The sequence below is a fragment of the Anticarsia gemmatalis genome, chromosome 12, assembly GCF_050436995.1.
Source record: "Anticarsia gemmatalis isolate Benzon Research Colony breed Stoneville strain chromosome 12, ilAntGemm2 primary, whole genome shotgun sequence".
NCBI classification, from domain to species: domain Eukaryota; kingdom Metazoa; phylum Arthropoda; class Insecta; order Lepidoptera; family Erebidae; genus Anticarsia; species Anticarsia gemmatalis.
The window spans coordinates 9,097,369-9,122,565 of NC_134756.1; the positions used below are offsets into that span (position 1 = coordinate 9,097,369).

The 25,197-nt window shown below is 39.6% G+C and overlaps 3 protein-coding genes across 13 annotated transcripts in view; all 3 read right to left on the reverse strand.

The window, feature by feature from the left end:
• Positions 1-513: 513 nt before the first annotated feature.
• LOC142977152 (brachyurin-like) lies at positions 514-5,484 on the reverse strand. The gene is made up of 7 exons (XM_076120891.1): positions 5,314-5,484; positions 4,720-4,851; positions 4,175-4,328; positions 3,257-3,355; positions 2,787-2,923; positions 1,272-1,334; positions 514-703 (listed from the first exon to the last, which is right to left on the reverse strand). The coding sequence occupies exons 1-7, from the start codon at positions 5,446-5,448 to the stop codon at positions 584-586; spliced, it is 840 nt and encodes a 279-aa protein (XP_075977006.1). The 5' UTR covers positions 5,449-5,484; the 3' UTR covers positions 514-583.
• A 1,523-nt stretch (positions 5,485-7,007) lies between these two features.
• The window catches only part of beta-Spec (spectrin beta chain), a 54,614-nt gene continuing 36,424 nt past the window's right edge, over positions 7,008-25,197 (reverse strand). For 4 of the 11 annotated variants that reach the window (XM_076121213.1, XM_076121214.1, XM_076121215.1 and 1 more), the window contains 27 exons: positions 24,842-24,981; positions 24,387-24,511; positions 23,926-24,056; positions 23,563-23,708; positions 23,133-23,256; positions 22,797-23,047; positions 22,348-22,507; positions 21,935-22,073; positions 20,877-21,058; positions 20,658-20,772; positions 20,347-20,471; positions 18,694-20,047; positions 18,317-18,578; positions 17,848-18,052; positions 17,422-17,616; positions 16,976-17,155; positions 16,360-16,604; positions 15,905-16,128; positions 15,351-15,547; positions 13,468-13,624; positions 12,523-12,585; positions 10,810-10,935; positions 9,506-9,649; positions 8,503-8,596; positions 8,067-8,246; positions 7,618-7,788; positions 7,008-7,148 (listed from right to left, as the gene is read on the reverse strand). In XM_076121213.1, the coding sequence (XP_075977328.1) occupies positions 7,145-7,148; positions 7,618-7,788; positions 8,067-8,246; positions 8,503-8,596; positions 9,506-9,649; positions 10,810-10,935; positions 12,523-12,585; positions 13,468-13,624; positions 15,351-15,547; positions 15,905-16,128; positions 16,360-16,604; positions 16,976-17,155; positions 17,422-17,616; positions 17,848-18,052; positions 18,317-18,578; positions 18,694-20,047; positions 20,347-20,471; positions 20,658-20,772; positions 20,877-21,058; positions 21,935-22,073; positions 22,348-22,507; positions 22,797-23,047; positions 23,133-23,256; positions 23,563-23,708; positions 23,926-24,056; positions 24,387-24,511; positions 24,842-24,981 (5,439 nt within the window). In that variant the 3' untranslated portion in view covers positions 7,008-7,144. The remainder of the gene's footprint in view (positions 7,149-7,617; positions 7,789-8,066; positions 8,247-8,502; positions 8,597-9,505; positions 9,650-10,809; positions 10,936-12,522; positions 12,586-13,467; positions 13,625-15,350; positions 15,548-15,904; positions 16,129-16,359; positions 16,605-16,975; positions 17,156-17,421; positions 17,617-17,847; positions 18,053-18,316; positions 18,579-18,693; positions 20,048-20,346; positions 20,472-20,657; positions 20,773-20,876; positions 21,059-21,934; positions 22,074-22,347; positions 22,508-22,796; positions 23,048-23,132; positions 23,257-23,562; positions 23,709-23,925; positions 24,057-24,386; positions 24,512-24,841; positions 24,982-25,197) is intronic. The other 7 variants (XM_076121217.1, XM_076121218.1, XM_076121219.1 and 4 more) reach the window with 7 other exon arrangements.
• Positions 13,658-15,332, reverse strand: LOC142977349 (uncharacterized). The gene has a single exon (XM_076121228.1). The coding sequence runs from the start codon at positions 14,798-14,800 to the stop codon at positions 13,994-13,996; it is 807 nt and encodes a 268-aa protein (XP_075977343.1). The 5' UTR covers positions 14,801-15,332; the 3' UTR covers positions 13,658-13,993.

Below are 25,197 nucleotides of genomic sequence, written 5' to 3' on the forward strand. Positions count from 1 at the left end.
TGTCTCGTTTGTTGATATATTACACCTTCCGTTTAAAAGACAAGTCCCAGTGATTCTGGGATCCTTAGATAAAATACGTAAACCAAGATATAGGCCTATAATCAGTGGCGTAGCTACCTTAGCTGGCACCCGGTGCGGAAGTTGGTGGTGACACCCCATGATGGGGTCCCCGTCGAAAGTAAAAAGCAATCATTTTTATATGATTTATTATTTTGTGTTTTGGGACATGTATCATTTATTATTATTTATGATATTGAAGAAATAACAAAACACAATAATAACTATGCTAGAAAAAGACAATTTGGTTTTATTTTTTTTTGTTTTTACATTGTTCTTAAAGTTGAGAGACCTGGTGGGTGTCACCCCAAAAAAGGTGACACCCGGTGCGGACCGCCCCCGCCGCCCCCCCTTTGCTACGCCACTGCCTATAATATACTTTGGACTTTGAATTCATTTGATTGAGTTTATAGAAAACAATGTCTTTATAATAAAGAACACAGTCTTATTATTGTATCATTTATTAAACAAATATTGATAAAAACAACATAGAAATTTGATGTATCATATAAAGAGCGAGTATGTTTTAAGGTAGTTGCATGCCAGTAACTTCGCTGATCCAGTCGAGGTAAAGCTGCACTCTCGTAAACACAGACGGCACGTTGTCGTTGCACCCACCGCTACTGACAAACGATGCCACTCCGATCTGACAAACAAAGACTAATATGTAGTACCTAAAATAATGGACGTGAAAATTTGGAACTAAGGCGCCTATGTACAATCTTGCTCAAAAACTAGCTGTAGTGTATTCACGGAAGCAGAGCTCGGTAGATCAGAATGTAACGAACCACAGAGTGACTGTCGCAGTATCGTAATTGGTCAATTTGGGTCCGCTCTTACCAGCTCTACTTCAATGGAAACGCACTCTCTGGAACTGAATGGTTCCAAAGTAGAGAGATAGCAATCTGCCCAATTGCTTATTCAAATTCGGGAGAGTATATCGTAAGGGTTTTTTGACTCTCTGGTGAGTTAAAAAATCTTCTTGTGAACTGCTCTTAAGCCTTTGTAATGATCTTGTACACTGTTGTGGAGTAGAATCTTTGAAGACCTAAGCATTATTTTTTGAATATTTTCCTGTTATTTACTAACCTAGTACACATTTTTAAAATTTCCAAGTATTCATAATTTTCTTAAAATGTAGCAATAAAATTAAGGTGACTGTTATATTATTATTATATTTATTCGATATTATTCGCGGAATAAAAAATACTCACCAATATTTCCTCTTTTTCATCCTCTGGGCCATAAAGAATAGTCATAGGACCGCCGTTATCTCCCTATAATATAAAATGATACATTTATATAGATATTGAAGTGTGACACATATTATGTATTGCTCGTTATCAGATCAAATTAATTCTATAATACAAGAACTTCCCTATGCAATCAGTTTTACAAAAGTTTGTCGACCTAAAGGTGAAATCAGACGGTGCTTAGTTTATTATCTTCACGTTTGTGGACTAGGTGATAGTTTATACCTAGGACTGCTGATCACGAGGTCTCGGATCAGATTTTGATTTAGGCAAAGTGCTATTGGTATTTTTAATTTATAGTATACCTATTACAAAATTGCTGTATAGTAGCATGGAGTTCGGTAATATTCCCGGTATATGGAAATAGACGTGCCCTCTATATGGATATCATGATTCATGGGACTAACAACACAATAATAAAAATTTAATTATTTCAGCATTCCTGTTTGATACAAAGGTGACGGATTTTCATTTTGTAACAACTCTTTCATACCTTTTTAGAAATTCGAATTGATGTTCATTTTTATACGCTGAAGCCACTTGAACATCGAATTAATCAATCACATTAGGACTACCTTTATAATATAAGCTACAAATATTTTAGAATAACAGTGAACATTCTAATTTGTTATTCCACATCGATATTTATTATTTAGTAAACTTCGATTTACTTCGACATTTATTTGTGACAAAAGAACATATAATATTATCTGCTTAATGCTATCTTAATTATAATATTATCAGTTCGCGTAGCGCTTAATCGAAAATAGTACATACCTAAATATTGCAGAAGATGATAATTTTTGCGGTGACTGTTTATTATAATAATAAATCACAGCTTTCAGATATTATTGTTATTTTAATACATAATTACTTTTAATCACGTGCTAATTATGCACGTGTCGATTAAAGATAAAATGCATTCGACTGATAAGGAGAAAGTCTGTCAAAGAGGTAACATACCAAGGACGAATATAAATAAAATAATTTTCAAGATCTTTTGTGTTCTAGTTTACCATTTGTTGCTAATATTAATATGTTTCGTGTAACTATCAGTAAAATTGCGCACAAACAATTTTATTAGTAGTTAATCTAATGCTATGAATGATATCTAATTATCATAGTTCATTAGTCAGACAGACGGATTAACGTCACCTATCTTGCCACGATTTCATTTATTTCGAAATATAGACTAGTTTGATGTCACTTCCGACCACTACCAGCATTCGGACAAAGTGGTACTGAGTTTTTGGAATGTTCTTAGTGATCTTATTTGAGACCAGTGAGAGGTCAGGCGCAGGTCCTACGGGTTTAAGTGCTCTCCAAGGCAAGAAGGTCTACGACCTGAACTTCCTGGCTCCGGACAATCTCTGAGATTTTTTAACATAAACCTCAGAAAAGGCTTTTTGTCCCGACCCGAGATTTAAACCCGAGACCACATGCGCGGCACTCGCACACGGTACTTTTTTGACCAACCTTGCAAGTGCCCGCGGACCCATGAAAGGCGCACACAGTGGTCTGAGGCAGCTGGAAGAAATAAGAGCCGTTACATAGCTGATCAGTCACCACCGTCATCAACTTCTCACGAAGCGTCGGTGCTACAAATGTTACACCTGAAATAATATATAGAATTTTCACATATTATTATAGATTCTCTTATATAACATCCTATCGAAAAGTTCTGTATAATCAGACAAGAAAGAGATTACAAAATTAATTAGTGTTTTTGTCTTGTCTGTCTGAGATTTATAACTTGGCGTATTTTCTCATAAATTCTGCTACTTGCCGCTAGATGACGTTAAAATTTAATGTTTATATTTTCAACACAAATGTGATCTGTTAAGAAATAAATGACTTATGACTTAAAATACATTTATGAAGTGTCAAAATACTTTTATTTTAGCTGAACACGCTATATATATATATTTTCTTTCGAATTTGCTCACCTTCAGCAGCTATGCCCCAACCAGACACGACGGTTCCAAAACCAGCAAAGTTAAACGCCGATATGCTCCTGTACGGTAGAAGTACGGGACTTATCGTATCTGCAAGTGTATGTGTCAAGTAAGTAAAGTATCGATTCGTTTCAAAATAGTTGATATAAAAGATAAAATGATATTTTTAACAAACTTATAAAAACTGTATTGTCTTTTTACCCAATGGCATAAAATATAACCTACATTTAGACTTAAAACTTTAAAACAATATATTTTGGCTATCAGAACCAATTTACATAATAATAATAATCACCAAGTAATTAATCAAAAGATTATTAAAACTCATTATAAACAAACAAAGTATAAGATAAATAAAATAAAACCTGTCAATATTTCTGGCTCACAATAGTCATTATCTAGATTGATTGGAAATAATATATTCACAAAGAATTTCCACTTGCAAGACGCAGCGTTCTATACTAATGCAGATTATCAGTTAAGCAGCGGTGCATACCCTCGGTACGTTTGAGAATTCTGAAGATTAAAATACAATTATATGATCAGCCTTTGGGCAATTTCAGGGCATTTAAGTTTACAAATAGGCATTTATATTACCTACTTGTAAATCCATATGTCTTCTCATAAATTAACGAAGCCTCACTGTCTAGTCTCTACAGTTTAAAGAGGGCAGAGGCGCTATTTATATTGCTATCAAATGGCAAATTTTATAATGAATTTCGCGAAAGATGCAACTTAATCGCGACGACACTATTATTACTGAAAATTGTGAGCGATCCAATCACTATACCAGATGTTTACAAATCGTTACAAATGGAATCGTTACTAATCGGCAACTTCAATTCTTTCACTTCAAACTTAGAGCGTTTTCAGGAGTTCTCACAATTAATATTATTTCAAGTAATATACCAGTGATCTGTATGACATTAGCAAGTCTCAACAGCGCGATGTCGTTGGCGAAGGTCTCAGGATCCCAGGCTGGGTGGATGATCAACTCTGCCACGTTCACCACACGGCGTCCGTTCTCGTAGCGGTCGTATAATGAGTGAGCACCCAGGATTGCCTGGATAATATTGACAAATTATAACACATCAGATAAATATGTTTTGTAGCAGAAGTAACTATTTATTAGATACCGACTTCAAGAAAGGAGTAGATGCTGTGTTCGAATTATTTTTTTTTTATGTATGTTCACCGATTACTTCGTCATCTATGGAAGGCCTTTTTTCTTTTTGTTTCTGTTTATCTACACTCGTAGTCATCCCATTTTGGGTACGAATCGACTATCAGTCAAATCATAGATAGAATATTATCGATCCTGATAGGTAGTTAAATATATACATCACGTTCATTGGAAGCCAAAGTTTGTCTAAATAAATATACTTCCAGCAGATTCTCGTCGAGGCATGGATATTATTGGATAAACAATAGCCCTTGTTTGTTCAACACATTACCTGTACATGATTAACTTCTTCACCATTATGGAAGCAGCAGTGTGCCGCAGTCAGCACCCACTCCTGGTTAATGAGCGAGGCTCCACAGAAACCCAGCTCGCCGGTCGTGCCCACCCGTGAATATAAAGCCAGCTAAATTAGGATTCATTGTTTGTATGAGCTATTTTATATCTGAATGCCTCAAAAATACTTATCCACTTTGTAAATTTCTGTCACTAATAGCTTGTTGCATTATTACTAAGCACTTAAACTTATTTTATGCTACAGTATCATTTGGTACAGCATAAGATAAAACTATTCAGTTTGTTAGTCAGCCAAAACAGTACGAATCTGTACAAAAACTTCCTTGTTTTCAAATAAGAAGTAATAAGTTTTATTATACTTACTATGCCCATGAGGTGCCCATTTAATTTTATTAGGATCACTGAGCGTAGCTATTGACAAAAGTTTTCATAATCTACTCTATTCTTAAGTGAGCGAAACAGGAAAAACCCACACGAATTCATAAAGTGAGAATATTCTTGCGCGTATCTATAACTCACTTCTCAAGTACTATAACATTACTGAATATTTAAGTCAGTTAAAGTCACATACCTGGTATGGTCTACTATTTGGTTCAGTGATCTGTCCACCCGCTATCCTGGCATTTCTACCACAATTATCATCTTCACATAAAGTACTAGCACTCAATACAAATACTGAACACAAATATATGAATTTAAGCAACATTTTGACCAACAACGCGTCGAGATCAGACGTGAGAAAGTGTTTTTATCTCGTTGGAGTGTTAGTAAAGAATGTGTCACTGTATCTTGATGCCGATATCTTGATATCTTTGATGATAACAGTGACTAGTTGTGACCTAGTCTGTTCTGATATTTGAAAAATGTTACATGGAGTTACTGTAAAATAACACTTATTCAAGTTTAACAACATTTTAAAATTTATAAAACCATCTTCAAAATTAGTAGGTATTCTCTATAGTTTAGCTAAAATGGGATAAAATAAAACAACAGGATTATTTGAAAACATCATTTATTTTATATTCTCATCAATAAAGAAAGTTCTTTAAAATAAAATAAGTATAAACATAGGTTTACTAAACATGCAGTGAACAATGCGACAGTAAGCCGATGCGCACACCGACTCTTGTCAAATTTACACTACTCATAAGACATGAATAGAACTAAAAATGTGTGTACGTAATATTATAAAATGTGAAATTTAGTTATATTATATTATTACTTATAAAATTAACAATTTGTGAACATTGGCAGTAAAATAATGTTAAAGAATGAATGTTCATAATAGAGATACGTCATTTCGAAGCACTTATGAGGCGATCAAGCTTACTTACAAGTTGGATTACGATATGACGGTGGCCGCCGCCCCCCGCCCGCCACCAGTACCGACTATACTATCTCTACTCGCCTCTTACTAACAACGAGAATCTAACAAGAAATCTGATAATTATATTATTATTTTAAATGCGGCGTTTGTGAGCGGACAGCGGCGGCCGCCCGTCGGAGAGAAGACACTTTATAATGGAAATTAATTCTAATACAATACAATATGTACGTAGATTACGTTATATCGTATCGCTCCGACGATGCAAGGCTGTCGATAATATTAGTAAAAGGTCAATCCACTGGGAAATCGTCTATTGAATGTAAATGCGGTTACAATCCTCCGTCGTCCTAGCTAACGTTAACATTATCAAATGCGATCATATACGATCAGATGCGATCAGATTCCGTCCGTCGATATTACATTGGTCATGACATAGTTTAAAACTTTTTATTACAATTTGAAACATTAGTAAATCGCACGACATACATTTCTAGTTCAACTGAATTTACATTACACTAGCTCCTCTTTTAATATAAATAATTAAAATATATATATTCTCAATCTGAATTTAAACACTAAAATCATCTATGTATAAATAGCGACGCATTTAGAATTTTATAATAATATGTATTTTATTTAATCATAATCGTTTCATATCATAACAATTACACGTTCGAGGGGTGGGATCATACATACTCGGATAAAATCTACTATAATATCTTCAATCGATACGAGTACCGAACAATAAATACGGCCTACGTGGGCGAACGATCGAACACTCAGATACCGAACAGTCTCAAATAATGTCTCGTACGCAACAAAAAATAATATTAATAATAATAACATTCAACTTTGTCGACGGTCAGAGGGCCGCGAGTCGACAGAATTTCGTCATTAGCAAAGCTTACGTAAGCAAGCGTCGTGAGAAATGCGCGGAGCCCGTCCGACCGGCGCGTGCGTGGCGTGTGCGGGGCGTCGGCGGGGCGACCGCGGCGCCCCGCACACTGAACGCGCCGCGAGGGCCCGCGCTGCGTAATGAGGAAACTTGCGCCGCACGCCGCCACACCACGAGCGATTAACTGCAACACAGAAACATACGTCACCTACGGCTCAGTAACCCAAGCACAATCATGTATCAAGATATTGGCCTGTTAGCTTTAGCAATATCATTTATAAGTGTACCTATGTCAATATAGGTGTTGTTAGTAACAATAAGACATCAAAATATGTGTCATTATTTATGTTAAAATGAGTTGTGTCAAAATCTAATGATTGAATTGATGAATGGTTAAAATGAAGTAGAAATGTATTATAAAAGCACTAGAAGACACCTTTAAAATGTGGAATATGTCGTAAATAAGACACATTTTTTGGTTGTGATGGAAGAGAATGAAGCACAATGCGATGACGCGAAGCCGGAAACAAACCACCGAGACAGACTAGAGACCAGCGAAAATGTGTGTCACGGAGATATAGTACCATGGGTGGGTCATGCATGAGTGAGGGGGGTGTTACGGGGCGTATAGCTCAGTGAGGAGGCGGACTGACTTCTTCTTGAGCGTGAAGAAGGAGCGGCGCTTGGGCTCGGTGTTGGCGGGCGCGGGCAGCGTGTGCGAGCGCGGCGCGGGCGCGGCCGTGCGGGCCCGCAGCGCGTCCAGCCAGCCCGCCATCTCCGCCTCGTCGTGCGCCTGCAGCAGGAACTCCGCGCCGCTCGCCAACCTGACGACACACCAACACGTTAGTATCATTCCATATAAACTTGATTATAACTTATAATTTAAACACCAATGCATGTTACTCTAAGAACAACTGAAGTAATTTTCAAAGCTAATACAATTTAGACCAAGTTTATATTTCGTTAAAGGGCCAAAGATCAAAAACTAGCACTACACCGTAAATCGAGTACAGCATCAAGTGGAAACACCTTGATTTTCTGAAATAATAACAACAAGAAGATAGAAATTCAAAACCTCAATGGTAAACGTGAATGTGCGTACCTGAGACGGAACACGTGCTTCTTCTTGGTGTAGTTGGCGGCGACCTCGACGACGGCGCCGTTGAGGTCGAGCGGCGGCTCTCCGCGCCAGTGCGCCTCGGGCGACGCCTTGTACGCCTTCTGGTCCTTGTAGAACGACATGCGACCGTCCTTCGCTACTACGTACACCTTGTCCCATGACCTGAACACAAAGATGTTACACATTATAAAACTTCCTCTAAAAGTTTTCGTCAGAGCTAGATTGAAGAAATAAAATAAATTTAACAAATAACTTGAGTTAAAATCAAAATGACAAGGTTAAGTCAAATGAATGTACCTATCAACGGAAAATAAAAAGATTGAACGAGATTGGCGATGTAATTTCATAGAATTAATTGCTGTTTTACTTGATTCTTAATATATGTAGTGAATTGCAAAGAAGATATATCGTATCGTACCTGTTGGAAGCCCGTTTGGCAGCCGACTCCCATTCGTGTTTGCGCACCAACGTTCCCTCAACGCCTTCATCTTCACTCGCGGGACTAGCGCCCTCTGTACACAAACAACACATCGTACACTACGTCCCACAACTACAACACAATCGCGACATTAGGAATATTTTGAAACACAGACGTTAAAGATCTGATGCCATTGATTAATATATGACGTCTTTCCTTTCAATAGCAATCAGATCTCGCAAAAAACACATTTTTTTTACTTCTCAGTTTGCGTTCCAAATTCCTCAATAGGCAAATCTTAAATCTAACATCTAATGAATTTTCCTAAACATACTTTCGTTTCTAAATATAGTGATAGGTTTGATACGCATTCATGTCTGAGCCTAACAAATTTTGAAAGAAAACCATGGGTATAAAGGTATTTATTTGCCATGTTCACAAGGAGTAATATAAAACATGCGCTAGACAATCACAGCAGCACACAAAGCGTTCATCGCGGAACATAACATGTAAGGCAAGCAGACTTTGATAGATGGAAACTATTATATTATTATTTTTTCTTTCTTTTCGTTTTAGATTTTGTATATGTAATAGTATTTTGTAAATATGCATATATTCGAATGTTATTTCTCAGAAGTAATGATATACAAACCAAACAATAAAAATAAAGCTTCAATACTCTCAATTTAACATTATTTTTAACAGTTAACTTAACTTCTTTATTATTGTAAATCGTTGCTCATTGTCAATATATGGTAATTCTTACACTTTATAGTGTTAATTGCGTGTATATGTAGATAACCAACCATGTCCCTTTGAACGTGTTTGTGCAAGTGATTCTACTTCTGAAGCCTCTCACTTTGAAATTTATTTCTGTAATAATTACCTCATGATATAAATTTTACGAGGTCACCAACAGTTCTAAACATCTACAACTGCCGATACGAGGTGTATCAGTCTAGAAGTAAACTCTCCATCTATCATAGTCATGTACACAGAATACCTTCATCGTCACTGTGATGGGATCCACTCAGTAGTTTCTTCGCAGTACGCCATCTGAAGCTCCTGAACGGCGACTTGCTTCGTGACCGGGACTTCACCTTACCGGAGCTTGACGGAGTCGCCGGAGTGGAACTGGTGCCCGGAGCTATCCGTGATAAAGGAGAAAAGGACAGCGGAACGGGTACAAGGACAAAAGTGCATATCGTAACGAACGTGCAAAGGATTTAACAGGACAAAGGTTGCGTTAATTTCAAAAGGTTGTGCAGTTATCAAAGGGCGCATCGAGGAGACGGGGAGAAAACAAAAAACAAAACATCAAAGCAACATAAAAACGTATTGCGTCGCAGCGAAAAAAACAAAAGCGTATTCATGCTAACGTTTAAAACTTTACTTTATATAATGATACTAATAAACACATGGATGTAACAAAAACACAGATGTTAGGTCATGCATCGTATAAGGTACATACACATACACGTTACGTTAATGTAACATTTTCATATTTCAGTAACAGGTTAACAGTTTTGTATTTCGTATCACGATTAAAATTTTTTGTTAGTGTTTTTGAACCGCTAATACTACGAATTAGAATAAAATTTATTCCCCTCTATATTTACAACCATAACTAATTATTTAACCATCATTAATTTAAGAGTTCAAGGTGTTAACAATGGCTAGGCGAATTTTAAGTACCCTACAGTTTATGTTTCTATAATTTTCTATTCGATATTATCAAAGACGTTACGTTACGCTCTATTAATTTACCTTACTGAAATATGACTAAAGATTATATATCAATGAATGAATTAACAGGGAAATTAAACTATAATTTGCCTAAACATGATAACACCTCGACTTTCACCAAATCTATTCTAAAAAATATTTCGAATTTGAATCATGATAGTAATTTTGTTAAAGGAAGTGATTCACTGATGAATGTCTGCGTTCTTGTCTTTTTGCTATTTGCGGCCTCTTTACTGAATCTTATCATAAAAATACTCAATACTTAAAAAAACATTTTTAAGATAAAAATAATATGCAAATATTTCTTTATTTTTCACCAAATAAAGAAAGAGGTTATCAATTCGACTATTCCTTTATAATATGTTAAATGAACTTTACAACTTTACAAGTAGTGTTTAGGATTAATAAAAATATATTTCTAAGGAACCCCTCCCTTGTTGGGAGGAGATCCCTGCCCAGCAGTGGGACAAGATCGGGTAAAAAAATGGCCTTCTAAAGCTCAGTCATCAATGCATCACATCCATAGTAGTATCTTATACGTTACCAACTACATATACTCACTGGAGAGGCGTGCGGGTTTGACGGGCGTCTGTTTGGACGACGAGGGGCGGGGCGAGGGTTCAGCCACCTCCGCGGCGGGTGGCGAGGCGGGGGGTGAGGGCTCAGGGGCGGGGGCGGGGTCCAGCTCTGCATGCGCATATTACGACTACGTGCTAGTTACGTCTACACTACGTGCTTACGTACATGCAAGCGCAACGTTACGTTTCACTACATGTCATGCTCGCGGTTGCGTACACGTTATAGTATATAGTTTAGTATACGTTGTTGACAAAATTATTAAAGGAATCAACTGGGAATTGTCAACATAGTATGTAACAAATTCCAGTCTTTTATATTCATTTTATAAAATTATCTTGAAGAGTAGTGTACGCAATCACGTGAATACATTAAACAAATTACATGCTACATATACCTACAATTATTGTCATAAACATATTAAGTTATTGGTCTATATTAAAAGGGATAGAACAGTTTTCATTCATGTTATCGTTTACCCTGCCTATATAGTTTTATATTTTCCTATATTGTATTTATTAAAGATTAACATTTAATGGTTAAAGCAAGTTAGATCCCCATTGAATTATAGAAGCAATCGATGGGAAACCATAACCCCGTGTAAAAGTGTGTGTAAAAGTAATGACCATAAAATAGTAATATATTTAACATTGTATAATATATTGTATATAACAGGGAGCGATATAACAAAGCTGATGCATACTATATAGATAGCAATAGACAGTGAAGCGGTATAGCACAGGTGACATACCTACCTTGTTTGAAGACAGCGACGTTTGTACAAGAGATCAGAAAGCGCCGTTCACGATATAACAGATGTATAGTACATATAAAGTTTATTTGCAAGGAGTTAACGAGCTAGTTTCCCAACTAGGTGGCGATACGACCAAATAAAATTTCATATTAAAAATTTTGAATTTTGAGCCAGCACTTCGCGCGAAATACTGGTGATAAAACCGATTAATATAATGCCAAAACCATGAAGAAGAAGAAATGGATCCACCGCACTAGTAGGGATTCTAGTGTGACATGACAACTCCTTATTATAATGAAACAGAGATAGTACAGACATGACAGATAAGAGTATCAAACCTTCACCGTGATTAGCTCATGACGTCACAAAATATAGTGTATAATATAATAATATAATAATAATATATAAACCACTAATATATGAATATAGTAGTCTAAAAATATGAACATGATGAATAAGTACATTAATTTATAAAATCGGGGTATAAAACAACATAATAATCTACTAAGACTATTATTTTTCATGAAGTTCTTTGTTTTAAACCCCGAGTAATGATTAAAGTTGATGATTTATAGTTTATATATGATGATGAATCGGCAGAAAAGAAACCGTCACCTTATATAAAACTAGATAGTGTATCGTGAAGAATATTGAAATCGTGCAATAAAAGAAAATCGTGCTATAACCCCAACTACGGTTCAAGTAAAAATAACCTACGAAATAAACCTACACGAAAGTAATTCCGTACGTACAATAAAAGCTTCCAAGCTATAAAATTAATCACAGTTATTAATCTAACTCCCCCATAGTGTCGCTAACTATTCCGAGCGCAGTGTAACCCGACAGAAATACAGAGTACACCCATTTTAAACTACCGTAGAAGCTCATGCCAACAGCCGGATATATTTTTACAACGGTAGGTTTATAATAAGCGCTCTTATTACCTGGCTGGGAATGCGGTCGCTCTTGGGCCTTCTCAGCCGCTTTAGTGGATGTTCTCCTTACGACTACGCGTGTGCATGTGTGGACAACACATCGGTAAATAACGACCCTTTGTCACACGCGATACTCGATCGACTAACGAAACCGCGGCTCGACTACATCAACGAGCCGTAGTTGTAAAATGTGTTACTCGATTTTGTTAGTCGACTGAATAAGCGATCAAAAAAGGGCATAAAGAAATTCACACACAAAGCGGCAAGCGATGCCGTAAGCCTTTTTGGCTGTAGTGCGTCGTGCTTAATCATGTTATATAATTCATAATAATCGATATTTCTTAACTTATCCTATATACTTTGTACGATAATTGATCGTAATACTTCTAAGAAAGTGTTATCGCATAATGCAAGCAGCATTCACCGGTTACGGTGAAAGTTAGTGGAAGTTTCATAATATGTAGTTTTATATTGAACAAATGGTATTTTTGTTCGACAGTGCTAGAAGAAGACATTACACATGCGTGCTTACATTGCAGTCCGTGAGTCGAAGTGATGTTAATCTTTTATTAAATAAGATATTTACTTTTTCTGTGTTTTTGACTAACTAACCGATTACTTTCACAGGAACATCCTAACTTACGCCAATACTTGAAAAACTTTGTTTAATGTAAAATCAATGCAATACAGCATAATTTACATTACAATAATATAAAAGGACAACCTTTTTAACTGTAAAAGACAAATCATCTTTTTTAGTTGTAACTTTTGAATCATTGCATTTTAAATCCTAGTCTGAGACAACGGCAAAAACAAGTGACTATCGCAACAATAGTGGCTAAACTGCCAAAATAGCAATATTTTCAATTCAAGTCATTTCCTTTGGCCGTGAACTTCAAGTAACGCGGCAGTAAATCCTACGAGTTTGTCGTTTCAGTATGGAGTATGTGGTACCTTGTGGTTGTGGCTGTTCCTTCTCGGCCTGCGCGGCGTCGATGGCGTCCTGGGCCGCGGCCGCCGCGGCCGCCGCCTCGGCCGCCTCACGCTCCCGCGCCTCGCGCTCGGCCGCCTCCGCCGCCTCCTGGCGACGCTTCTTCTCTTTCACTTCGAACTGTAACACAAAGACAAAGTATTACCAATCTGAATATATTTCTCTTGAAAAAACCGGTAATTATACGATCGATAATTACTGTGTGTATTTAATAAGATTGAAAATCTGATATTGTTAGTCCAATTTGCTGGTCGCTAGCGGGCGTTAGTAACATACAATTGAATGTGCATTTAAACTTATTATTTTAACTTTCATGCCTTTCTATTAAAAGAAGAATTGTAAATTGGAACACGAATCATTCCTATCCCGGAATAATACACGGTTTGTGCCTTCAGTCATTTTGGACCGAGCAGACGTTTACAAGCGTGACGTAGAGCGAACTCGATCGGTAAAAAGCCCGTGGGCAGGAACCAATGTAGAGTTCAGCATTCAAGCGTAGGCACATTCAAAACATCCAAATACCACACTTACACTATCCAAGTAGTTATAGTACCATGCACCTTCAGGGAATAGGAGGTTACGAGTCTGACACAGCAGGAGGATGGAGGAACTTAAAGGTATACTCTTTACTTCTTTACCTAAATCATTAATAGCTTTCGAACTACTCGTTAGACCAGGAAGAGACAACACAGCTACTTCCCCTCTTATATCTGAAGAGTCTGAGGACTTTCTAACCTTCCTCGACCATTTCCTAAACAACCTTTTCATACTACTACTAGACTTTGAAGAGCTACTACTTTTATGCCTCAACAAGGACACGTTCGGATAAACATGTTGACACGCCAGCCGCTCCCAAAGAATAAAGTCTATACATTGTAAGTACTCATTCGCTTTCTCCATCTGGTCGGGGAATTCAAAGAAAACTGAACTGTATATTTCGGGCGATAGAGGCGAACATGGCGAACACGGCGAACACGGTGAATTAGGCGGAGAGCGCGGTGGCGTGCTTGTTTCCGATATTGTCGACAGACTAGTATTATTCACTACTGTCCATAAATATGAATCGTTTTTCTTCCCTTGGTTATTATAGTTAAGACTCAGTACACGAGCTTTGACTTTCTCCGGTAAGGGGTATTTGTTACTGTCTATAATGATTTCTTCAACTACTTGGCTAACAGGTCGTTCGTGTTTATCAATGTTTATTCTAAGAGGTGGGTGTGAGTGGGTGGTGGGTGCGGGTTCGTAGGTAAACTCTGATTCGTCACATTGATCCCAAGGTTGTGCTTTAGGCCACATAGACGTCTCACGTAGTTCAAGCTAGTTGTGATGAGAAAAATAAAGTATTAATAAAAACCAAAACCAAAGCAGTACTACCATGCACAGTGCAATTATTCTGTTACAGTCACAATCAATGACTTATTTAATGAATGAATTTGTTAACCATTCTTGATAATGTAAATGAACTCAAAAATATGCATTTCTGTAACGTATAAGACTATTTTATGCAGATAACCATCAAACAATATAATAAGAACTAGGTAATGGTAGTAAATCTCAGGGATGATTTTCTAATGCCATTGGCTGTCAACAGCCTGTTAACTGTGAACATTTTGTAAGAACTTTTTTCTCCATTAATTTTAAATATCAAATGCTAGTCGATAGAACCGAGTGTAGAACGCAGTAGAAGAATCGCACTACTGATATCTTCAAAATGGATTGAGTTGAATACTATTAAGTACACTAAGTACAGTTACTAATGAAAATGATGCTACAAAGTGCAAAACAAATATCCATACAAATACCATCACCGAATCAAACCCTTGCTACAGTTAGCGTGTGTACGTACGGTGGTGAGTCTCTGCAGCGCGGAGAAGCGGTCCTCCTGCGCCGCGGCGGACTTCTCGAAGGCCTCGTGCTTCTTGATGAGCGACTCCACCTCGTCGATGGTGTGGCCCAGCTCCTGCGACATGAGGTACGGCTCCTGCGCGATCAGCCACGCCTCCGCCACCGCCGCGTCGCGCGCGAACTGGTACACCTCCAGGACTGCGCACGAGTAGCAAACCGTTAGTTATGGATAAACACTCTTAAGAATATTTAATCCTGCTTTACAACTACGATGGAACTTTTACGTTGCAATAGTTGTACTTTTAAAACTACAATGTATGTCTAGAAAACTAGAAGTTAACTAACATTACCAATCGTAGGTTACTGGTCGGTAAACAATCAGGATAAAGCAACCTTAGCGCAGACGATTAAGAGGTGCTTTGAAGGGCACGTAAAATGTCGATGTGGGTAGTTTACATCTAAGATAACAGTAGTTAAGTCACGTGAAAGGCTCTGGTTTAATAATCTTTGACCACGAACCATACAATGATTTGATAAAACAAATATGATACTTACTAAGCTGCAAGTTCTCCCAGCGCTCTTCCCAGCGACGTAGCAGCGCATTTCGTTGGTTGGTGAGCTGCAGCAGTTTCTCCTTGATGTCAGCTGATGCGTAGTGCTGACGCGCGAGCAGCTCGCGGCCCAGGCAGATACACGCTGAGAAGTTGTCTTCGCGCGTGTCGATCTCAGCCTTCAAGGACTGGTGGTTGTTCATCAACAGCTCTACGCCGCTCACGTCACTGTGTACATTATTTCGATTGTTTATTTATATGTCCAGTCACAGACTGGGTACATTATGGCATATTGAAATTACAAGACTCATGCACACAAAATGTTGAAACGGATATTAGTGTTCATAAGACGAGTAACTAAAACTTCTGTCGAATAAAAAATAAATTATGAGTTTCTTAGTGAAACTAGTTTCAAATGTATTTCAGGTTAAACGTAAGGTAAATGGAGATAGCGCTTACCGCGGCTTCTCGCCGGTGTTCATCTGGCGCACGACGTCGTCCATCCACAGCGTGAGCGTGCGCACCTGGTTGAGGAAGCGGTACAGGTGGTCGGCGTCCTCCAGCTTGTTGGTGCGCGCGCCGCACGCGGCCGCCAGCGCCGCCCAGGCCTCGCGCACCTCGGCCGCGCGCCGCGTGATCTCCGCCGCCTTCTCGCCCGCGTACATGGCGCCCAGCCGCCCGCACTCCGACCCGATGGCCTCCACCTGCACCACACACCAAACATATACGATATACACACACGCTCTTGCATACGATCGACATCGAAAAACAAAAATCGTATGCCATAAACGTCATTACATTAAGACCGCTTTTAAAACGATAATGTAGTTAATTCTTCGACTCATATCGTGCGATTAAATGTAGGGTACTACTTATACTAATATTCATCAATAACACCTTAAAACATTTTAACCGTCTTTGCTCGAAATTTTCAAAGTTTCCCTCATAATATTACCAAGAATGCTGAAATTGATTAGAACAGGTCTGCACAAAACATTTTAGAAATACGACTTGAAGAATATATTGGAGTCTGACTACCCTAGAAAACTATATAATAGATATTAATATAGTGTACCTGTTGGTGCAGCGTGCTGAGGTCCTGCATGAAGTTGTGGTGCTTCCTCTGCAGGGCGCCGACGCTGATGGCGTCGCGGCCCAGCTCGTCGCTGACGCCGCGCGCCTTCTCGTTGACGCGCTGCAGCGTGTCCTTGCAGTCGTGGAAGTACTTGTGCAGCTCGCGGGACGCCGCCAGCATCTGGACCACGGAAATACTACATTAGTAAAATGATCAAAACAAATGCCATAATCATCTATTTAAACATGATATATCATAAAAACAGATAAATGTAATAAATGCCAATCTATTAAACCATAATTGGGGTCTTTATATGAGAGTAAAACATCTCAAAAAGAAGCAAGTTCGAAAATTTTATTATTTAATCCCGAAGAAAAGGAAAAACATGTAGCTTAATTTTGAAATACTTAAATAATGGTACAGTTGAAAATAGCCGGTTATATTACCTGTGTTCTGGTCTCGATGAGCTCGAGCAGGTCTTGCCAGGTCTCCTTGAGTCCCTCCTTCCACTGCGCAATGGTGGCGTTGTCGGAGTGTCCCATAGCGATCATCTGGTCGGCGATACGTTCAGCCGTCGCGACACGCTCTGAGCCCACCGCCTGTGTCTCGCGGGCGAACTCCTTGAAGCGCTCCCATAACAACTGCAAATAAATACATACGTTATTTTTCCATCTAAAGCAATACATTTCTCCTGCTCGATATAACAATATATCTTATAATATCACGTAAATGCTTATATGAATAAAAGAGTTGTTGAATTTTTTTGATAGTTAATTTCAGATACTCAAAATTATTTTCGATATATTATCGCTTGAAAATTTTTGGTCTATACAATAGTCCTTATTATCAACTAACGTTTAATGCAAACATACCGTGACATGATCGTAGTCCTGTCCAAGTTCCTGCGAGCTGGCGACGAGCTCGCGCTCGGTGATCCATTGCTCGAGGTCATCCACCTCGCGCGACAGTTGGAACAGTCGCAGCGCTTCATCCAGCTTGGCGCGACGCTCGCCCGCCAAGTCCTTGAGGCCGGCGTACAGCTTGTCCACTTGGGACTGCTTAACGGAGATCTGTTCACTGTTCAACAAAAATAAAGGAGTAAGTATTGTTGGCATAAATCTTGTCAGAGTGATTATATTATATCAGATGATATTTGTTGTATCTACAAGTAAAATACGATCAGAAAGTAACAAACTTTTAACCAATAGACTGTTTTTTTAACAAGTATTAGGAAACTGCGTTTAAATACAATGTAAATCAAATTTTGTAACATCTTAGGGAATTATTGTGAGAGTGAAATTACAGAGGTTTGCCCAGAGATGTATAAGGATTTTCACAAACCTGAGTGGGTGTTCATCAGCAGTAAGATGCCTGACAGTCTCTCCAAGCTGCCGGATAGTATGTGCGTAGTCGTCGACGGCCTGCTCCAGGATCTCGTGCTTCTTCATAAGGTTCTGTGCGGAGATCTCGTCCTTGCCGCGGTCTTCCACCATCATGTACAGCTCCTGTTCGCTCATCCACGCCTCCGCCTCGTTCGCGTCGAATAGGTACTGCTGAGCCTTCTCCCATTGGGACAGTTTGTTCTTGCGTTCTTCGATGGCTTCTACAAAGTAAAAACAACAGAACATTTTAATACCGCATTTCGAACATAATTATATTACTATTGAAATATTCTTTTATATTTGAAGGTACTTGTGGTACGTGTTTCATGTACTTACCCTTCAGTTCTCGCCATCTCGCCGTAAGTTCATCAATAAGCTGTTTAAATTCGGGCGAGGCTTCATGCTCCTCATCAATAAGCTTCTGTCCATTAGAGATCACAGTCAAGATCCTAGGCTCATGGTTGTCAGTCTCAGTCTTCAAAGATTGATTCTTCTTCTGCAGCATTTGTACGTTGAATAGAGAGTTGCCGTAGTCGGTGCTTGTCGCCAGAGGCATCTTCTCGTGAATCCACAACTTCTCATCCTCAACATCGCGACGGAACTGGAAGGCTTCCTTCTTCTTAGCCAGGTGGCGCTGTCGCTCCAACAATGGAGCCTTCAACTGCTCGAACCTCTCCTCCACCTTCGATTTCTTCTCCTTGATCTCCTCCATCTTGTCAGGTACAGTCTTCTGTAAGTATTCAGCCTGCGTCTCCAACTCAGTAACCTGCCTGGCCTTCACCGCCATCTGTGTCTCAATCATCTGTTGCTTCTGCATAAGAATATTGACTGAAGCGAGGTCGGTGCCAGTGTCAGTGTTCTCGATCTGTTTCTCGAGTTCGTTCATCCATGAGTCGATGTCATCACAAGTCTGGTGCAGGAGAACTTCACGGTTAGCGTCGAACAGACGTTCTCCCTTGTCCTTCGTGGTCGTTTGCAAGTTCTCAAACTGATCTTGCAGTTCGGTCATCTTCGGGGAGATGATTTCGACGAACTCTGGCTTTTGTTTCATGAGTTCCTCGGCGGCATTCTGTACGGCGAATAGACGCTCCTTGTTGGCCGCGATCTCGGCCTCGAAGGCCTGGTGGCGTGTCCACTTGGAGTGGATGGTCTTGGCCGAGCGGTAGGTGTCGTCCTGGGCAGTGACGTTCTTCTCCTGCACCCACTCTCCAAGTTCGTCGCAGTCCTGGAGGAACTGGTGCAGCTGGAGTTGATCTTGGAGTTTCTCCATCTGCTGGACGGCCTTCTCCCTGTTGGCATTGCGGCGGGCGTCGATGTTCTCAGCCTTGCGTTGGATCTTGTCGGCGTCGAAGTGCCTCTCCTCGACGAGGCGGTTGGCGAACTGTACGACGGAGTTGATTTTGTCGTCGTTGGCCTCCATGGTGGTGAGGAAGGCTTCGTGCTCCTTGATCATGTTCTCGGCCTGCTCCAGGTTGGTCGGTGGCTCGGTCTTGGCTAGCCTGTGTTCCTGGTGTGAGAGCAGCACCTCAGCCTGCCTGGCGTCACGCTGCAACAGCTGCAGCTCCAAGCTCTGGGTGAGCAGCTGTTGCCTGTTCTCCCACATCTGCTGGAGCTCGGCCCATCCCTCGCGGAGTGCCTTCAGACGCTCGCGCAAGAACATATACTGAGGATCGTCCTGGGTCGATGGCTCCTGTTAAACAGCATTAAAATAATAAGATTTTTTTGCTATTGGTAAATTCTGAGTATATTTTGTCCCTATGATTCTCTAAACAATTCTTATTATTAATCTGTATGAAATAAACTCTAGAGCTTTGTATTGTAACGAATAGTTACATCAAAATATTTCGCAAATAGATAAACAGCTAAATTTTTCATGAGAAACATAACATACCATGTATGAACTATAGTCGGAACATCATCAAACAATATAAGAAAAACTTTCGAGAGGATTGATTTAAGATGATCAAGAAGAATACTTGTAAAACGTACGGCAGTGATCTTCTCTCCGTACTCCATCATCTTGGCGTACTCGTCCTTGTAGTTGTCGATCTCCTCCTTGATGGTCTGGTGCTGCGACAACAGCTTCTCCGCCTCCGCCAAGTTTGACGGGGTATCTATTTAAAAAAGTAATTAAATGTTTATTACATTTATACTCGAATCATAAAGCAACATTTTTTTTCCCCTACGATTACGCATTTACTACCCCTATATGGACCCATAATAGACCTTTTAATGTACACTAAGTTATATTTATTCCAATACGTAACAATTTTTTTAAAAGTTATCTCTTAAGGGCTTACCTTCGGAAGCGACATCGGTCTGTGTCTTGGTGAGCCAAGCCTGGAAGTGGTCGACGGAGCGCAGGAACCTGTGAAGGTCGCCAGCCTCCTCCAACTTCGCGTCGCGCTCTTTGAGCTATAAAGAGATAAACACACCGTAAAGTACCCGAAAGCTAAGATGAAGGGCCCTGGAGAACTACATGACACATTAAAGTATATAAAAATATGTTTGGTGCTCACCATCTGCGTGAGTTGGTCCCAGTTGTGCGTGATCTGCTGCACGCGCTCGCGGATGAGCTGCGCCTCCTCGGGGTGCTCGTCCTCGATGGCGTTGGCCTCGCTCTCCAGCGACGAGATGCGCGCCTGGATGGCGGCCAGGTCGCGCTCCATGCCCGACAGCCGACGTTGCAGGGTCATCACGCCTGAGGAACAACGTACAAGTTATACAAAACATGTAAGGCAACTTTACGGAGTTATTGGCATCAAGTAAGCTAAGAGTGCACCATGATTTGTAACAGCGTTTAGGATTCAATTGTATTGAGTAAACACATGCTAATTAACGAAATATAATTAAAAAATACACTGATATTTAAGTCGCAATGCGCGCTTGACTTAAAAAGGACCTATAAATTGACAATATAAATGCATAGTGCATACTCGGCTTCGAGTTACATTTATCATTTTTACCGAAGACTTAGTTTTAATTGAACCTTACCATAACTAAGATGATGATCTTAAATTCACATATGAATTTTAACAATACAATTCAACATTGAACAGAATTAATTACGTTTAACGTTATTCGTGTCGTTGTATACAGAATCAGATAGAATACCTTGTAAGCATTCAATTCAAAACCACAAGAGATGTGACACCACAATCGTTCATTCATAAATTCATAAGTATTGAATGAATAATACGTCTGTAGTACCTACACGAGGTAGGTCCTGCTTAACTAAACCACAACTTTTTTAATACATAGTGCCCTGGTTTTGAACTTGAACTTTACCAGAAAAAAAATTATTGAACTGTAAATACACATAGTGGAAAATGTGTTTGCTTATTTATTATGTTTTCATAATACACTTTGTTCGTGCGGTTCTTAAACGTCTCCATAGATTTCATAACAATAAGAACCAGTTCCAAAACTTAAGAATACATGTCGAATAAACTATCTGACAAATACTCTATCAGTATTCAACTTAATAAGTCAATCAAAACGTATTCACAAATGGTGACAATTATCCGTAAGTCTCAAAATTATTTTGGTGTTATAATGATGTTGGTTATAATCTTACCGTTGAGGTCCATCTCGAGGTTGTCGGTCTGTTGCAGGATCCTCTTCTTGTCCTCGATCCACGACACAGTCTCGCGGCACTCGATGTGGAACGTCTGCACGCCTTGCGCCGACTTCAAGTCGTCCTTTTTCGACTCCGCCTAGTCAAATATTACGTTGCAATAAGTTAATTTTTACGTTTATGTGCTTATTTGATAAGAAATGATTTTGGATGTATCGCTTATCCTTATTATTTTCCTTCGCCTGGTTGAATGTCCCACTACTGGGCAAAGGCCTACCCCTTTCCTTCCAAAAAATATTATTCAATATTTGTTACTGTAACTCTATAAGAAATCGATTTAAAAATTGCCGACATTACAACAAGACATTATGATAAAGCTTTTTTAAATTGCTGTTTTGCAAGTTATGCCTTACCTTCTCCCTGAGGTTGCTCCAGGCGCCGTTGAGCGCGGCCTGTCGCTCCTGTATCCTGGCGGCCTGCGGGTGCTCCACGTGGATGAGCTGTCTCGCCAGCTGGTTCACGACCGCCACGCGAGATGCGTTCGCGTTCATCTCCTTGTCGAAACCGTCGTATCTGTGGGAAAATACCTACATTAGATACTAGATCGTGACAATTAAAATGGGATTTTCATATTAATCACTTAGTTTGGCAGCGCTTTCTTCGGTCCAACAATTAAGATTGTGCCGCTGGGATTCCCAATAAGATTCCATTACTATAGGACAAATATTTGTGTCTAAGTGAATCAGATTTGCGACATTGTGCGACGGTAGAGGCGATGAAATATCAGGCGGCGACAAGGGCAACTTTGAAGATAATTCCCTATTAAAATACGACAAAAGCGGAGGAGTGGAAAGGGTCGCACCGGTGCTTCATGATCTCGACGTCGTCGATGTCCTTGGGCGGCAGCATGGTGTCCAGCATGCGGTCCTTCTCGGCGATCCACTGGTCGGCGGCGTCGGCCTCGGCCAGCAGCTTGAACAGCGACAGCGCGTCCAGCAGGCGCTGCTTGCGCAGGCGCGCCAGCTCCGCCAGCTCGCCGTGCCGCGCGTCGATGGCGCCCAGCCGCTCGCGCACCTCCGCGCTGTTGGCGTCCACCGGCGACAGCTCCTGCGCCTGGACACGGAACCATTCATTCGTTAGCAATACATCACAGTAACATCCTAAATCAACGAATGTGATCAATAGTAACTATACGAACCTGTTGTTTGAGCTGCTGGATAACGTTGGCGTAGTTCTTGAGTTCGTCGGTGACATCCTTGTGCTTCTTCAACAAGCTCTGCACTTGGGCTTCGTCCACACCGGTGTCCTCGGACGACACCAATCTAGTAAAATACAACCAAATAACATTATGAGTACATTATAAAACGCTTCAGTATACAAATCAACGGGGACTGGTTTACAGAAGTTTTCAGCATGTAGAGTTTAATCAAGGAATTTTGCTTCACCTTGTTTGAATACAAATGATTATTATTTCTAATACACACCTTCGAAAAAACATTGATGTATATAAGGGGAATTTAATCCTTCGTCTACTTGCGCGAGAGGCAAATGCTCAGAGCATTTAGCTGTCACTGCTATAGAAAATATAATCAAGTAAATATTTGACAATTAATTAAGTGTACACATACCGCAATGTATCCAACATCCAGTTGTCGATATCGTCGGCATCGGCGAACAGTTGATGGTAGCGCACGGCCGCGTCCAGGCGGTTCTTGCGCAGGGACACGAGGTCCAAGAGATGGTTCCATTGAGACAGGATATCACGGAGTCGATCCTAGTATAAAACAAGATACAGTTAGTTATAATGTAGTACATAAGAGTCAAAATAGATACTATTAGATACGTTGTTAAGGAGCAAAATAAATAGAAGGGCCGTGGTGCCCCAGATTTTTAATTGATTTACTCTACTATAATAATTACTTACAATGTTGAATAGTATTAAAATTCGATGTCAACGTTTTAAACAGTATTTCATTATTTATAGTGTTTACCTGTATCCTATCAGCGCCGAAGTGTCCTTGAGAGATGAGCTCATCACCCACAGCGGCCACGCTCATGAGCTGAGGCTCGTGGGCGGTCACGTCCGCCTCCAGGGCCTTGTGCTTCGAAATCAGCAGATACACTGTGAAGACAAAGTTAATATAAATAACTGGTGAAAAACAAACCTGTATTATTTACTATTATTATTTCTACTGATTATTACATTACGAGTAAAGTCACGTGAGTGAGTGGTCATATGATCGAAGAGATGCTCTACAATAAAATCTGAATTTAGAGTAATTAGACGCAACACTGCGTGTGTGTTCTAATGTGTGATTCAAAAACTGTGATCATATATAAGCACCATAAAGAAGATAGTAAAATGAGAGATAACCGTTATGAAGTAACATAACTTATATACAGACATGACAAATTGAACTTGCTATACAAAACGTAGTGTAATTATGTTTACCGGTAGTAAGATCATGTCCGATGTCATCGACGGAGACGATCTGCTCCTTCTCCTTGATCCAGTTCTCCTCATCAGCCATATCCCAGTAGAACTGCCACAGTTTGCGGCTGTCCTCCAGACGCTTTCTGTTACATACAAGATACACGAAATTAGTTTCCATAAACTTTATACTCTTACAGAAACACACACTTTTAGAAGTAATTTAATAGTGTTTCGTTTATTAAAATGTAGTATATATTCTTATTCTGATTATTTGCTGTCTTATTAACTCTTTCCACTTAACTCACTGACTTTGCGCTAAAGTTGATAGTACAATAAATGGAATGCTAACTTGAGGGCGTAGGACATCCATAACTTTGCCTAAGGGACTGCGTAGTGCGTTATTCAAAAGTATTGTTAAATCTCCGGTATCATATTTGTAAATATTGTATTAAAGCGTGTAAAGTAATACAGACCTGCGCTCAACAGCAAGGTGTACGAGCTCGGCGTATGCGTTCTCGAGCTGTTGAATGCGCTCCACGGTGATGGCGGGGTCGCACGGTCTGTAGCCGCCCTCCTCTTGCTCGAGGAAGCGCTGAGACTGGCCCACTACCACCTGACGACCACACAAACATACTTATTAACACCAAAGTTTTAATACATGTATTTCGAAGTAAGAAAACCAATATTTTATGAAATTGAGGTTAAACAAGCCCTAAATAACTTTAACATCAAGTCTTTAGAAATAAAAAAATATTACTGGTACGTTACTTCTTTTGACGCAAAAGATTTTAACTTTAATGTTTTTCTCGATATTTACGTAACCTGTAGC

What these genes read in the sequence shown, in the direction of transcription:
- LOC142977152 (XM_076120891.1), bottom strand. Translation starts at nt 5,448, where the DNA reads ATGTTGCTTAAATTCATATATTTGTGTTCAGTATTTGTATTGAGTGCT. An exon ending in CAAATAGTAGACCATACCAG is followed by an intron (nt 4,852 to 5,313) that starts GTATGTGACTTT and finishes ATCCTAATTTAG; the next exon opens with CTGGCTTTATATTCACGGGT. An exon ending in GGTCCGCGGGCACTTGCAAG is followed by an intron (nt 1,335 to 2,786) that starts GTTGGTCAAAAA and finishes TTTATATTATAG; the next exon opens with GGAGATAACGGCGGTCCTAT.
- LOC142977349 (XM_076121228.1), bottom strand. Translation starts at nt 14,800, where the DNA reads ATGTGGCCTAAAGCACAACCTTGGGATCAATGTGACGAATCAGAGTTT.